The sequence below is a fragment of the Microchirus variegatus genome, assembly GCF_963457635.1.
Source record: "Microchirus variegatus genome assembly, chromosome: 8".
In the NCBI taxonomy this organism is placed as follows: Eukaryota; Metazoa; Chordata; class Actinopteri; order Pleuronectiformes; family Soleidae; genus Microchirus; species Microchirus variegatus.
This window is the reverse complement of record NC_139809.1, coordinates 22,204,822-22,220,476: the sequence shown is the minus strand read 5'-3', so window position 1 is coordinate 22,220,476 and position 15,655 is coordinate 22,204,822. Positions and strand designations below refer to the sequence as shown.

Sequence of the window (15,655 nt, the reverse complement as noted above, 5' to 3'; positions counted from 1 at the left end):
ATTTGTTTTAATCAAAATTGTATTGAGGTGTTTCAAGATTCAGGTCCACTAGGAACATTTAGTTGTCATTATCATGTTTATTTCCAGGCTGTTCACTGAAAACTCACATGTGTTACACTGTAAGGACATGCAGGCTTTTTCCATCGAAAAAGCCATTAAAAAAGTAAAGGAGGTAATTTCACAATGCTTTAGGCTGTCTCAGTGCTGCCCTCTGCTGCTTGAAATGTTGCACTACAAAAACAATGTATTAACTGTACATTTATTGAAGCATAAAGTCAGATTATTTCCAGATAGCAAAGCATAGTCTTTGACACACAATCACACACACAAAAAAAACATATTCAGTCATGATTTCATGAACCCTCTGCCCTCATCGACACAAGTGTAGCACTTTCACTAGCATTTGAGCGTCACCTTGCTTATGAAACACACAGGGACACTTCTGCTTGTTGGAAAATATCTTCTTTTTCAGCTTCTCCCTTTAGGGGCAGCCAAAGTGGATCATCTGCCTCTATCTTGTCCTCTCCCTTGTGTCCTCTTCCGTTACCAACTATCCTCATGTGCTCCATCATCAACATCCTTTGTCCAAAATAATCAGTATCCCTCCTCTGCACATGACCAAGCCCCTCATATATGATCATTTCAAATCCTGTCCATCCAGGAATTTGAACTCATCCTTGCTGTGACACTGGTTATTGATTTGACAAAGTAACAAACACAAAACACAATTTCAGAGTATTAATTCATGACCTCTCCTCCATTAAAAGAGACTCAGGAGCTCTATTTTAATGATTTGGACAAGTGGTACAGGGCACAAAACAACTGAGCATGTTAATGAATAACATATCACAACCTTGAGTATCTATCTACCAATACTCATATCTGTCTGGTACGTGACTATTTTCAGTTTTTGTTCCTCTTCTTTCAATTTTCTTTTCATTAAATATTCATGTTTTAACATTGTCCAATGAAAATAGTAATAAATATTCAACTACTTAACAAAACATTCCTACGTTGGCCCTGAGGTGCAAAACACAAACGCAAATCACAAAACACAACACAAATCAAAAAACGCAAACACAAAAGCAGAAAACACAAAAACATTAACTCACTTTAGCTCACTTGAGCTGCCATTCCATGTAGAAGTGCACACTACAGATAGTGTTTTGTAATTTGTGTTTTTGATTTGTGTTGTGTTTTGTGATTTGTGTTGTGTTTTGCACCTCAGGGCCACAGTACCATTCCTTAAAATAGCTTGATTGATTTCAAATGATATTGCAATTTTTTGTTGCCAATTGTGAAAATACATTAGATTTAAATGTATTTTATTTGTATTTGTTTGTATTCTTCCTCTTTTATTAGCCACTAAAATCACACTATTCTAAATGCAAGACAATGCAAATCACTTAGCAACAAAAGAAACAAATGCTTCTTTCTACTGCGTCTCATCCTCAAGTCTCTGACCACAACAGCCTTCACTACAGGCTGTAAAAAAACCCCAGTGATCCAGATGGATGCTGACATTCAAAGACGTTTTACTTTGTATTTTTTTGTAATTGTGTTTTGTATGTTTTGGGTAACATCTACTGCACGTCTGTCCTAGGGAGTGGATCCCTCACCTGTGGTTCTCCCTAAGGTTTCTACCTCTTTCTCTTTCCTTGTTATAAGGGTTTTTTCCCTGGTAGTTTTTCCTTACCCTGGCCGAGGTTTCCAAGGACAGAGATTGTTACCAACCGTGTGAAGTCCGGTGAGACCAATTGTGTTTTGTAATTGTAGGCTATATACATAAAATTTGATTAATTGATAGATTACCGTATACTCAGGCTGGAATCCAGAGTATAGTGACTCAAAGAGACAATACAATTAGCTTTATTTCATCAACCTCCTCCATTTCTTCATGACAACACAAGAGTGGATTGTGTTACATTTAGTCCAGGTTTTCCTGAGGGAGCTCCCTGTTGTTGTCGGCCAACTTTGAGTGGTCGAGAATCAAAAGCCTGCCTCCTACAGGGGCAGATGTGCACAGCATCCAGTGGTTTGTGTCCTGTTCAGCTTTGTGACAATCCAAGAATGTGTGAGCTGTCAACTCGTATTCTCTACCACACGTGGTCCTGCAGAAACACACAACTGTCAACTCACTACAAAAAAGTTCAAAAGTTTTAACCAGAACAAAAAGCTCAGAATTACAGTATCCTGTTTGGCGTCTAAGATCTACTGACCCAGGTCAGATAATCAAGCCTAGTTTAAACCAAAGGTGGTGAAGCAGCATGATTTAGTCCAGTGGGACAAGATACTGGAGAATGTGATAAGTGATAAGTGGTAATATTTTTAAATTCAGCTTAAAAAAACATTTCTATATTCATGCTTATGATTTGAGTTCTTTCAATGCACTTTAATGCTTAATCACTTGCTGCGTTGTAAATTATTTTAACACTTTTTAGGTGAATTATTGTTATATGCTGCACTAACATTGTAAGCACTAACTTTGTGTTTACTTTCTCTCTTTCTATTATTCTGCACTCTGTTTTATTTATATTGTAATTAGCTTTTGTTCAAATTTGAATGTTTCTAACTTTTAACTGTTATTTAATTTGTATGTAAAGCACATTGAGTTGCCCATGTGTATGAAAGTGTTGCAAAATGACTTCTGGTTGAAAGCTTCCAACCTCTGACAAAAGCAGTGTCAGTGTCTGCAGAAGTGAAACTACAATGCATATTTCAACTTGGATTAAAAATATTTAAATATTTATCATATCACTGTAACTCAAAATGATGTTGCTCTTTTTGTGCATTAAATATTTAGACAATACTAGCACATTCAGTCGGTGAATGCTCAAGTTGTTTTTGTCAGTATGAGAACACAGATCAGAGGCAATTGTATAAACTTAACATATCAAAACATTTTCCTTTTGAAAGGAAAAGAAACATACCAAAGAATGTGATCACTCAGAACAGCAAGAGCCTGGTTGGTCTTGCAGTGTTTGATTACCACCTTCACATTAGCCTGAAAAAAGATAGAGATAAAATAAACCCTGCTAACCACAGTTTTAAGAAAAGCATAATATCAAAACATAAAGTATTCAATGTCACTGACTTAGTCATTAAAATGTTGTAAAGAGTCAGAATAGACTTACAGGAACAGGCTGGCCCTCAAACTCCAGCCTCTCCTGGGGGTCAAAATACTCTATTTTCCACCATGACAGGTACGAAGTGTCTTCCACTAAGTTGACCTCCTGGAGACGGGACTTTTTCGCGTACTTGAATCAAAATAACAATAATAATAAGCATCAATGGTTGATCCATTCAAAGTGTTCTCCTTCTTTCTTCATCTTCAGTAAATAATTCATGTTTTCATTCAAACATCTACCTTTTGAAAACTCCGTTGATCACTTGTCAAGTAAAGCTAAGGAATAAAGGCAAGAGAAAATATGTAAACACACACAATGACACTATAAACACAGTTAATTCACATTATTAGATATCCATTTGAGAGTTTATATTTCATTTTGACTCATGGTCTATATGATATGTTCACTTACTCCCCTGGCAAAACCACTTGTTGTTTTTAGGGCAAAGGTTTGTTCATAATACAGAGTTGATCCTTCAGGGCTGTCATCTACACTGTGAGTCACACAGAGGTTTACATCTTAGACTGTTATCACGTCTGTTCATGTACATGCTGATGTGTCCGTGTTTTTACCTGGTGATGATGAAGGCGGTGCGTGTGCAGGGCTGGATAATTCTTCCTGCACAGACTTCACACGGGGTCTGAATGGTGAGCGAAGGAAACTTAATCAACCTGTCGATGTCTGTGTTGATGCTCACTGCGCTGCACTCCCTGTTTTCTCCTCCAGGGTTCACCAGCGATACAACATCCCCAATGTGCAAGTTGCCATCATTAGTCACAGAGAGATTCACCTATAAGCACAAACAAATCATCATTATTGTTACTAACACTGTACAGATGTTATTGTGATTGTATTTAATTGTGCTTTCAATTAGATTAAACTCAATTTACTGGTGTCAACATGTTGCGCTTCAGTAAGTCTTGTTTTTGGGACGCAAGTTCTCCCCTTTCCTTTTTCTCCTGGTACTCTTTCTTTGCATCCTGGAAAACATGAGCAACATGTATATGACAAAATGTGGAGTGCATGAGCACTGGTTGTATTTACTCAGACTCATTTGTATACAGGTGAGTTTTGTGTGACAGGGTTAATAATAAAATAAAAAAATAGGGGAAAAAAGGCTTTTCAGAAATACAAAGCTACTTATGATTAGGTAAATCAATTTTCTTTAGGAACCATGTACATGCTCAATGAAGAATAGTGTGGTTTGAAGTTTTCCTCTTTTTTTCTCATGAACAATATGTATTTTAAATGTACTCCCATTGTAGTTTTCTTTATTGTTCTGATGGTGAAATGAGAAGTATTTTGTTCCCTGTACTTTTGCCAAATGGTGAAATGATGCAAAAATAAATAATCCAAGGGGTGACCTTTGCAAGTTTCAATGAAGAGCTGAAATAATGAATGTATATGTTTTTGGTTTCTTAACTTTTGGCAGAAACAGCTGAAAGTGGAATGAGGGAAGTGATCGTGTCAGTGATTTCATTATGATCACCCTGTTTCTTAAAAACAACATACTTCTCACCCTGTGTAAAATGATTCAAACAGTATCTCTTTCTAACATAACAGGTGCTTTCAGAAAGAAAGACAGTTTTAAAACAAACCTCCTCGAGTTGCTGGTCCTCAGTCCAATTTCCGATCTTCACCTTTGGCTGATATGTTCTCTTCTCAGCCATTCTTGCCCTAATACTGACAAGTATCTGAGCGTATGTGTGGCTGCAGCTATTGCTCTTTGTTTACGGTCAAGTTTCTATGGCAACAGAAGGTAACAAACCAAATCTAGTTCCACCTCCTGACAGTGGACACAAGAGGGTGTGCTGGTATAGTATGTGTGAAGTCAAACAGTGGCTTGTATAATATATAGGTATGGAGATTTATATACGTTTTATATAATATATAGAATGGACAGCAGAACAGACCAGGAACAGCAGCAATTTGTTTGGATCCTTTGATGTAAAGTTAAAAAATAATATTAACATTAGATAAATGTCTTCATTTTGTTATACATTATAACACGGTTAAGGATGGTACATTTATGACAAAGATATTTGTCCTTTGATAATTTTACATCAAAGTATTGAAAACTTTTTGCTGTTCCTGGTTTGTTATGCAGTCCATTCTATATGTAACACGTACATAAATACATCTCCATACTCTTAAAGACACTAAGCTGGTTGCCAACTGCCAATAAACCAGAAGAAGGATGGATTGATGAATGTAAAGAGGTTGCAAAGGACAGGACTGGGAAGCTGATGTAGGTCCCTGAAACATTTATGTGGCTCTCATTCGATCAAGATTTTACTATAGGAGTGTGGGGTAATGTCCATCATACTTGGAGTGAGACTTGTGTTGTGTCGGTCATGAGTGATTCGTTCGAAAGTACGAATCATTTGAATGAACAAACTGACTGGGATCACTTCATGAACTGATTCGTTCCATTCTTAGTTCAGTTGAGCTCAGCAGTGATCGTGGCGGCCAGGAGTGGAACTGCCACGTTCTGTGAATCGATCGTGAAGTCGTACGCCGACGCCGTCACTCGCTCCTAAGAAGAACTCTGTCTGCCGTGCTGGTGTGATTCGTTTGCGCTGTCAGTCACTGACTCAGTCATGATTCGCAAACGAACTGACACAGCGAGAGAGCTGGTGAACTGTGGCTGTGGACGTGAATCTCGCGAACGAACTGACACACAGAGAAGTGGAGAACTGTGGCTGAGGAACGAACTGACACACAGAGAACTGTGGCTGAGGACATGAATCTCGTTTGCGCTGTCACTCACTCACTGAATCCCGGCGTGAATGTACTGCACTCAGGGAGGAGATGAGTCACGTAGCAGGGCACTGGGCTGATGGTGAACGAATCATTTGAACGAATCATTTGAACGAATCATTTGAACGAATCATTTTAATGAACGGATTCAGTACACTCAAATGAACTGCCGATCCCATCACTAAGTGAGACATCGAGGCATGCCAGGCTAATGTATGGCTGGTTAACACCACACGCCCAATATATTTATTAGTAATATTTTATGCATCCCAAGCTTAATTAATGCTTTATACAATATGATTTATGGATTATTAATGCTTAGTACTCATAATGCTTTATACAGTAATAATAATACGGTAAAAAAGTCGAGACCTAGATTCGATCCTACGACCTTCCCCACAAAAGTCAAGGAACTTAACCACTAGAGTATCACTGTTAACTTAAAGTATTTGTGTCACTTGACCGGAAACTCGATCCATTCTGCGCATGTGCTTGGCAGAATTCCTAGAACCATTGACGCTCGGACACCTCTCTTGCCGCTCAGTATCGTAACCGAACTGTCTAGGTATCGCAGGAGGATGGATGATATTCGCACCATATGCTTATCCTATTCAGAATATAGCTTAGATTGGGCCCAAAAAACCAAGTCCGACCCGACCCGACACATTAACTGTAATTACGAGCCCGAGCCCGATTTAAACCTGACATATATATATATATATATTTATTTATTTTTAAACCGTGAGCCGTAAATGTAGCTTGTTGTACCTGCTGCCACAGTCTAATTGATAACAATAACAGAGCCGCTGAGCTACGCTTCCATGAACGCATATGTTGCTAATCATAGATATATGAAAGAGTAGATATCTCGTCCGCACCGCCGGCCAATGGAGTCGAACGTCTGCACTGGCGGCCATCTTGTCACAGTCGGCTCGCTCACCCATAACATGTGTTGTAGTGGTACATGGACTTTTTAAATAACCATAACTTGCTCAATTTTCTACCGATTTTCGGTTTGGTTTGTTATAAACGTCGGAGATGTAGTTATTATGACACTGCATGTTTATGAATAATTATAACCATGGGCTTTAAATAACATTAAACAGAACAGAAAGGTTCAATGAATGTACTGACACAAGGTATTTATATTCAATCAATATATGGGCTACTAAAACTCAGGCTACAGAATGGCATGAGATATGTGTATACTTTTATAATAGGAATATTTCTAATATAATAAAAGCATTTAAATTATTTCATGTTTAGTTTAAACAAGTATTAATTCAAATAATTGGATTATATTAGTAATATTCCTATTAAAATCATTTGAATTATTACGTGTTTAGTTTAAACAGGTAAGTCCAGATCCCACCCTGTATTGTCCCAATCTTTTTACTGTCAAACAATGAGCATGGTACTTTCTTTCCGTCAATTTTACTTATTCTGAATGCCTTCCCTTGTTGAGCACTATCTCTGCATACTATTAACAACGACACGTTTCGCAACACTTTTGCACTTTTAATTTCACCCAGCATTCTGTTTATTATCTTTGTCAGATGAATTAGATTCCACTCACCAAACGATGCATTGACTTTGGTAAGTTTAATTATCACTTTATACTCATCTCTCTATCTTATCATTGTTGCTGCCCTTTGTTCACTGTCAGTGTTTTCTGATTCTGATCTACCTCGTTGATCCTGTTTTTTTCGTTTACATCTACTACTGTTTTATTCCATAGTGCTCCATTCCTCATTTCTCCTGCCATCAAACTCAATCCCCATCTCACTTCCGTCTGCCATCTCTTGCCCATTCACAGTCCATCCACCATAGTTTCACCACACCTCAGAATTTACGTAAGTACGTAAGTAACCTGGAGAGTGAGAGAGATGATTCTGGCAGGGTGGCCGCAGAACAACACGGAAAAAAGGATATGGACTCTTTCAAGGAAGTGACAGTGTAAGAGTTCAGCCCTTTGTTTCACAGAAAGTCTGGAGAACGGCACAGGTGGTTAAACCTGTGAGCCACAGATCGTATGAGGTGACACACATATAGTGAAGTAATGAGGCTGGTTAGACCTGAACGTACAGTTAAGGTTGAATGTACAAATAAAGTACACAAGTAAGCAAGATCTGCTTTAATCGTCCATTCTGTATGGTTTAAGGAGTAATAGAAACGGAACAGAATGAAAGACAAAAAACCTCTCTAAACTCGAATAATTCATCGTAGCAGCCCTATTGGTTACCTAAAGAATATTATATGATAACAAAAAAAGTGAAGAACAGTTAAATAAAAGTGAAGAACAGTTATATAAAGAAAGTGAACCTAAAAATCAAACATATGTGGTGATGGTAGAAGAGGCAGTGATGTCTAAACCAACTACAACTAAAAGAAAAGCAAAAGTAAATAATATGTGTGGTAAAAGAAAGAGCAGCAGAGTGAGTGATCAGAAACAAACGAACAGTGACAGTGAAGTTGATTATGTCTGACAGCAGTGATGCAGCACTGCTGAAACTAAGCCGCAGTCAGAAGAAGATCTACTCAGCTAAAATTATTAGAGGGCCTAACATAAACGAATACTTCCCTGATCTGGAAATGTTCTGTGACTCAGATTCCAGATGAAAAACAGAGGGGAGTCTGCTTTTATAGAACAGGAAGTTTACAGATTAATGAAAACTTGTACGCAAAGTCAGAAAACATCTTGATGGCGATAATGACAAAAGTATGTTTTCAAAATGTATTATTTCAATATATCTATATGGCGTTTTTAAGCTTCCAGCTTCTCAACACGCTCTGAGGCAGCTCGTTCACGCTCACAGACTGGTGGACGTGTGGAGAAGGACGCATACAGACTCCAGACAGTACTAGTGGTCCCATCACAGAGAAGGTATAATTTCTTTGATTTTAATTGTCTTAGACAGTGGTGGGACTGCGGAAAAACAGAGATTAAACTTCTCCGTCATCAGCATACTCTCAATGTTGTGAAAGAAATTTCATTGGAGTCATCGGTGTTGGTTAAATCGTGTCTTTACTTCATGCATGAAGGAGAGAATCTGTCACCGAAGCTGGTCTAAATGTTCTCTGAAGTTGCTTCAGAGAGCTCAAACATATATACAGTCACATCAAAGCAAGTTACAACAAGACAACCCACTTTCTTTATGACCCACACATGTCATCCTGTGCCCCTCATGGCGACCCCTGCTTTTACAATCCATTGTTTGTTCACAGCTTGACTTTTGGTTAATTGTTATCTTTAACAACATCAGAAAGCCTTACACTAAACCCCCCACGGGAATAGAAAAACTATCTATTTCCCACATTCCTCTCTTTTGACACCAAGTGTCAACTCAATTTATTTGGGAAATCACATAGTTTTATCAACTAACTCTTTACTATGACTATACTCTGCAAACATGTGAGTCTAGGTTAAATTTGGATTTTCAGAATATAACAAAGGAAGAAGAAAAAAAATAACAACAATAAAAAACAAAACAAAACATAAAAGAAAAGAAAATAAAAACAAAAAAAAACAATTCTATTCATACCATTTCTTCATCTGAATCACTTTCACTATATGGGTTCCCTGGGGCCCATTCTGACATGTCATGACACAAATTTGATTCGCAATCCTTACTTGGTTCACAAGATACTTTTACATACAATGGTGTTCTGTCACCTCCCAATACTCCCCCTATCCACCTGTATACAAAAGCTCGCATACAAGTGAGTGCACAAGTACAACAGCAAAGGGTTATACCAAACATAATTACCACAGGAATACACACATGAACAATCATTGCACCCCATGGACCAAATAGCTCAGTTAACCATTTGTTAAAACTAAAACCTGCTGATTCAGAAGGACCAAATGAGTCACGGATCTTCTCCAATGCTGTAATCACACTAGTAATATTATCTGAGTTATCAGGGATTACTGTAACACACGAGTCACCTGTTAAATTTAAAGTCAGACAAAGACCTCCAGTTTTTGCCAGAATATAATCAAGCGCCATTTCGTGTTTTAACAGAGTTAACCTATGGGATTTGTCATTTGCAGCTAAATATTGGAAACCTTTTATAGTTTCATTAGCAAAACCAGACATTGAATATGTAATATTATCAATATGATCAGCTAGAAACGTGACACCATACCAAGGCAGTAATCCGATGCCCCATTTTTCTCCCAATGAAATACGCCAATGATATGATGAAAGGGTGGAAAACTGTGCCATTTCTCTTTTATGAACGTGCATAGGGTTTGAATTTTGATTTAGAGTTATTGGGAGTATTGCTAAATTAGCAATAGTCAAATTAACAAAATAACAACACCCAGACCAATCTGGTGGTAAAAACAAAAATGCCTCATTTCCACAAAGCCAATAAAAATTTCCTATAGGAGGTATACCTTTATATGCAGGAGCATGAAGCGATCCATTAACTATCACAGTTTCTTTATTTCTAAATGTTATTTTAATGGGACCAGATTTAAATTGATGTTTCTTTTTAAAACTAATGACAGGGTTTGAACAATGTGAAACTCCCATGAACTGACCTGTACCATTTGAACATAAACAAATAGAATGTGAAAGACGTGTGCTCTTGTTAGGAATTTCAGTTGGTTCTGCATGCGTGGAATTTGAAGGGAAAGGTTGTGGAAACATGTTATCACAAAACCAATCTACACAAGATAGATACATTTTCGCTTGATATGTCGTATGGTTATAGAGATTTTTCGTCGCTGTATACCATCCATGGTGAGAAAATTTACACACTTCCCGACTTGTATTGTCCATGTGGGGACAATCAGCATAATATTGTACTAAACTAATGACAGGATCTAAACAAGGACAGTGTTTTACCTCCAGCTGGAACAAAGAATGCCAGTTTGCTGGAGGACTCTGAACAATTAGTACTGTAGTGTTTGAGCCATACACCTTATTTTTTATCCATCCGATGAAAGAATACCAACTATTTTTTTGGTTAGAATTATCCAGTAATTCATTTGCATTGAAATTCCATGGTTTCCAATCAGTCTGTTCAAAAAGTTGTCTCTTTTTTCGGATGAGTTTCTCTATGGTCGTGAGTTTTTTATCTATGTCCTGATTTTGCATTGGTGACACACCCATGCCGCTTCTGCCCTCAGTGTCTTTGTGCTTTCTTAATGTTGACAGTCTGTCTTCATTTCTCGGAGGAGGAATAGGTGTCAAAGTATCAGTATAAATGACAGGCCCTTGGACTCCAAGGATTGTGGTAATAACCGCAATGGAGAAAACTGCAAACAAGGCTTTGCAGCATACTCCTCGGTTAATTTGTTGTTGCTCTGTTGGATGAGGCATCTCCGGGGAAGGGTTTGCAATGGGCTCCATGGATCCAGGTATCCCTCTCAGCTATTCGGACAGCAGTTGGAGTTGTCAGCAGCACCTGGAATGGTCCTAACCACCGGGGTTGATGCCAGCTCTTCCTTCTGAGATCCTTAACCACTATCCAGTCTCCAGGCCGGATGTTATGTAGTTCAGCTACTGCAGGATCAGGAAGGGCTGCTTTCACCTTCGGAAAGATAAGCTTGAGAACATGGTTAAGTGCACAACAATATCTTAACATGTCATCATCCATTCCTAACAGAGTAAGCCTGTTTTGAGGGTAAGGAGTATTTGTCATCCGCATAGGACGCCCAGTAAGAATCTCATAAGGAGATAATCCAGTTGTCTTATGTGGACGCCCTCTCATGAACATGAGAGCAAGGGGTAGAACCTCAACCCATGGCAACTGTGTTTCAGCCATTAATTTAGTTAATTTTGTCTTCAAGGTCTGATTAGCTCTTTCTACCGCACCTCCACTGGCTGGATGATAAGCACAATGTGTTTTTAAGTTTATCTGAAGGCTTTCTGATAGACTTTGAATGACACTATTCACAAAATGAGAACCATTGTCACTAGTCAATTTGGAAGGCAAACCCCAACGTGGTATTATTTCCTTTAAGAGTGATTTTGCCACGGAAACAGCCGTTGCATGCCTACATGGGAAACATTCAATCCATTTTGAAAACATGTCAACAATTACAAGGCAATACTTGTACCCCTTGCATGGAGTGAGCTCAATAAAGTCCATCATCAAATGTTCAAAAGGCCCTTCAGGTTTTGGATGTGCTGATACAGACATTTGCACACCTCTGCCAACATTATTTGTAGCACAAATCAAACATTTTTTACAAAAGTTTTCAGCAAATGTTGAAAACCCTGGCGCATACCATAGTCTATTTACAATATCTAACATCCCTCCTTTTGACGCATGGTCAGGACCATGAGTCAATTTAGCCAAAAAAGGGAATATAGATTTTGGAAGAACTGGAAGACCGTTTATGTCTACCCAGACTTCAGATGGGAGTTTTTTGCACCCTTTTTTCTTCCAGAATGCTTTCTCCCCAGCATCAGCTCCTGTTTGAAGCAAAGAGACATCATTGAGGGAAAAAAGATCATCCTGGACAGTTAGGGGCATTTGCAAAATTGGGGATGCAGGAGCAAGAGCAGCTTCTTTAGCAGCTGCATCCGCTTTTGCATTTCCCTGTGACACTGGGTCGTTAGAACCAGTGTGGGCTCTACATTTGCATACTGCTACAGAAACAGGGAGGAGTAATGCAGACAAGAGATTAATGATTAGTGGTCTGTGAGCAATAGGTTTTCCTGTTGAAGTGAAGAAACCACGGTTTTTCCACAGGGTGTGAAAGTTATGGCATACATTGAAAGCATATTGTGAATCCGTGTATACTGTAATATTCTGTCCTGCTCCTAGAATGAAAGCACGGGTTAATGCAAATAACTCTGCTGCCTGAGCAGACAGGTTATTAGGCAGTCTGGCACTTTCAATGATGACTTGTTCACTACATACAGCATAGGAAACACAAGATGAACCATCAGCTGGCTTTCTCATGGCACAACCATCTACAAAGAAAACAGAATCAGCGTTAGACAGCGGTGTATCAAACAATGCATCCCGTGGTTTTGATACAATGTCAACCACTTCTAAACAAGAATGTGGTTCTCCATCTTCAGCTGTAGGAAGCAGAGTTGCAGGGTTAAGAACAGTACATCGTTTCAAAACGACATGTGACATAGTTAGTAAGACATTCTGCCAATGCAGAAGTCGTGCTGGAGTCAAATGAGCTGTTTTAGCCTGTAGGATTAGAGAATGAACAGCATGTGGAACATGAACAGTCAAAGGACACATAGCCACAATGTCAGCTGTGGCCAAAACTGCTTCTGTAGCGGCAGCTACAGCCCTAAGACATGTTACCATTGCTCTTTCTGTAGTGGAGAGGTGCTTTGAATAGTACCCAATTGGTCGTTGTTTGTCACCATGGGACTGGGTGAGAACTGCTGCCATAAATCCATTACATTCAGAAACAAAGAGATTAAAGGATTTGGTCGGGTCTGGAAGTCCTAAACAAGGTGAGGTAGATAAAGCTTGTTTCAAGTCAGTAAAAGCTGTCTCTGCCTCAGTAGTCCAAGTCAACAAGTCAGTCATGGCCAAATGTTTTCCCCCATGTGTGATGTCATACATGGGTTGGGAGATCTCCGCAAAATTTCTAATCCATGGACGACAATAACCTGATAAGCCCAAAAAGGTCATCATCTGTTTTTTTGTTCGTGGTTTTGGAACATCCAAGATTGCTTGAATGCGTTCAGGACCCAATTTACGACCTTCCGGAGTGATTATATGGCCTAGATACCTCACTGATTGTGAGATAAGCTGCAGCTTGTCTTTTGACACCTTATGACCATTTTCTGCCAAAAAACAAAGTAGAGACACTGTGTCCTGTCTACAATCCTCCTTTGTGGGTGAACACACAAGGAGGTCATCAACATACTGTACAAGTGTACTTCCACATGGTGGTTGCCAATGCGACAGGTTTTCTGCTACAGTCATTGCAAACAAAGTAGGACTAGAGGAAAAACCCTGTGGCATTCGCGTCCAAGTATATCGTTTACCATTGAAAGTAAAAGCAAACCAGAACTGTGACTCAGGGTGAACAGGGATACTGAAATATGCATTAGCCAAGTCTATTACAGAAAACCAACAAGAATCCGATGGAACCTGTGACATTAGTGTTGTAACATTTGGCACAGTTGGGGCTGGGTGTTGTACAGCATCATTAATGGCTCTTAAATCCTGAACTGGTCTCCACCCCCCATTTGGTTTTTTTACAGGCAGGATGGGGGAGTTACATGGTGAATGAGGACATTCCACATTGGCACCTTGTTTTATGAGCGACTGAATGACAGGATCTATGCCTTCGACAGATTCTGGACTTAGTGGATATTGTCTTTTGCATGGTCTGAAAACAGATTTTGGTTGAACAGTAACAGGAATTGCACCTTTTATATTTCCAAAATCAAATTTACTTTTAGCCCATAATTTGTCAGGTACTGTTGAAAGCAATGCTTCCTCTTCAGTAGTTAATGTCATCAGTGTAACCCCATGTGTGTATGTGTGAATCTTTCGATTAACTGCTACTTTAATGTTTATAGGATAAGATGTGATTTCCATTGATGGGGAGTAACAACTACCATTTGAAATGGGTTGCCAGTCTGACACCTGTAAAGCTGCCTTAACCCAAGGTCCCATTTCTGTCCATGCAACATCTGATTTTTTTGTCAGTGGAATGTGAGGGACAGACCCAGGTATTGTAAACAAGGTAAATTGAGATTCAGACAGATTTACTGATGCAGCTGTAAACTCTAAACCCACAAAGACTGTATCTATACCTATTACATCATTATCCTCTACCATATTCCAGGTATCCTCATAAGTGTAATCTTTAGTTTTTTGTGAGAAATGTGAAACACACTGCAACTGCTCAGGTATCTCTGTAATTTGTGGTATCATGGACAACAGTTTATCTATATCCCTAAAATTTAGAAGGTCCCAAGAATATTGATAATCACTTCCAGGAATACACACAGGATATAGACCAGCTGTAGCACATGTTACTTTGATTCCGGTAGAATTACAATGTACATCAATGCCTAGAACACACATCAGGTCGCGTGCTAACAAATTAACAGGACATACATCAGAGATAAGGAATTGATGTTCACCTCTGTAATCTCCAAAATTTACAGTCAGTGGCTCAGACAATGGCTCAAAACCTGGAACCCCTGAAGCTCCTATTGTCTTTAGGAATTTACTTGTTTTGGGTATCTCAGGGAGTAATTTAGATTGGATTACAGAGACCTGTGCTCCTGAGTCTACAAGGAATGTCACATTAATACCATGTACATTTAAGATCAATGTAGGGGGTGTTGTAGAGTCTCGTGTTAAGTGTACATATTGTTGATATGTGACAACTGGTTTATCACTATCCTCAGTAGTGGCTACTCGTGTGTGTGTGTCTATGTGTTGAATGCTCTGACCTGCCTCCACTGTCTCCAGTCATGGTCGCGCTCCCTGTAGCCCCGGAAACTGCACAGAGAGACCTTTTGGTGGTGAACCTTAGTCTGTTTGTTTTTACTCGTAGGTGTTGGAAGAGTTGACAAATCAGGGTACAGCTCTGGCTTCTCCTCCTCCTTCCATTCAGAGTCCTTTTGGGCATGTTTATCTGTTGGTGATCGTCCTGCTGTTTGTGTCTCTGAAGGGGGAGGGGGTGCAGACAGGGGTGCGACATATGGAGGAGGCAAATTCAATTCTCTAGCCCTACGTTTCTGTTTTTCCTTCTTTTTATCACCTTCTTCTTCCTTCTCCTGACTTAACATTAATCCTGCAACAGATTTTGC

General features: G+C 39.1%; 1 protein-coding gene across 1 annotated transcript; it reads right to left on the bottom strand.

The window, feature by feature from the left end:
- Positions 1–1,927: 1,927 nt before the first annotated feature.
- Positions 1,928–4,798, bottom strand: cfap161 (cilia and flagella associated protein 161; the record flags this gene model as incomplete). Its single annotated transcript, XM_083894286.1, has 8 exons — positions 1,928–2,111; positions 2,931–3,004; positions 3,135–3,257; positions 3,368–3,403; positions 3,540–3,621; positions 3,701–3,918; positions 4,019–4,108; positions 4,727–4,798. The coding sequence occupies 8 exons, from the start codon at positions 4,796–4,798 to the stop codon at positions 1,928–1,930; spliced, it is 879 nt and encodes a 292-aa protein (XP_083750412.1).
- Positions 4,799–15,655: the final 10,857 nt, after the last annotated feature.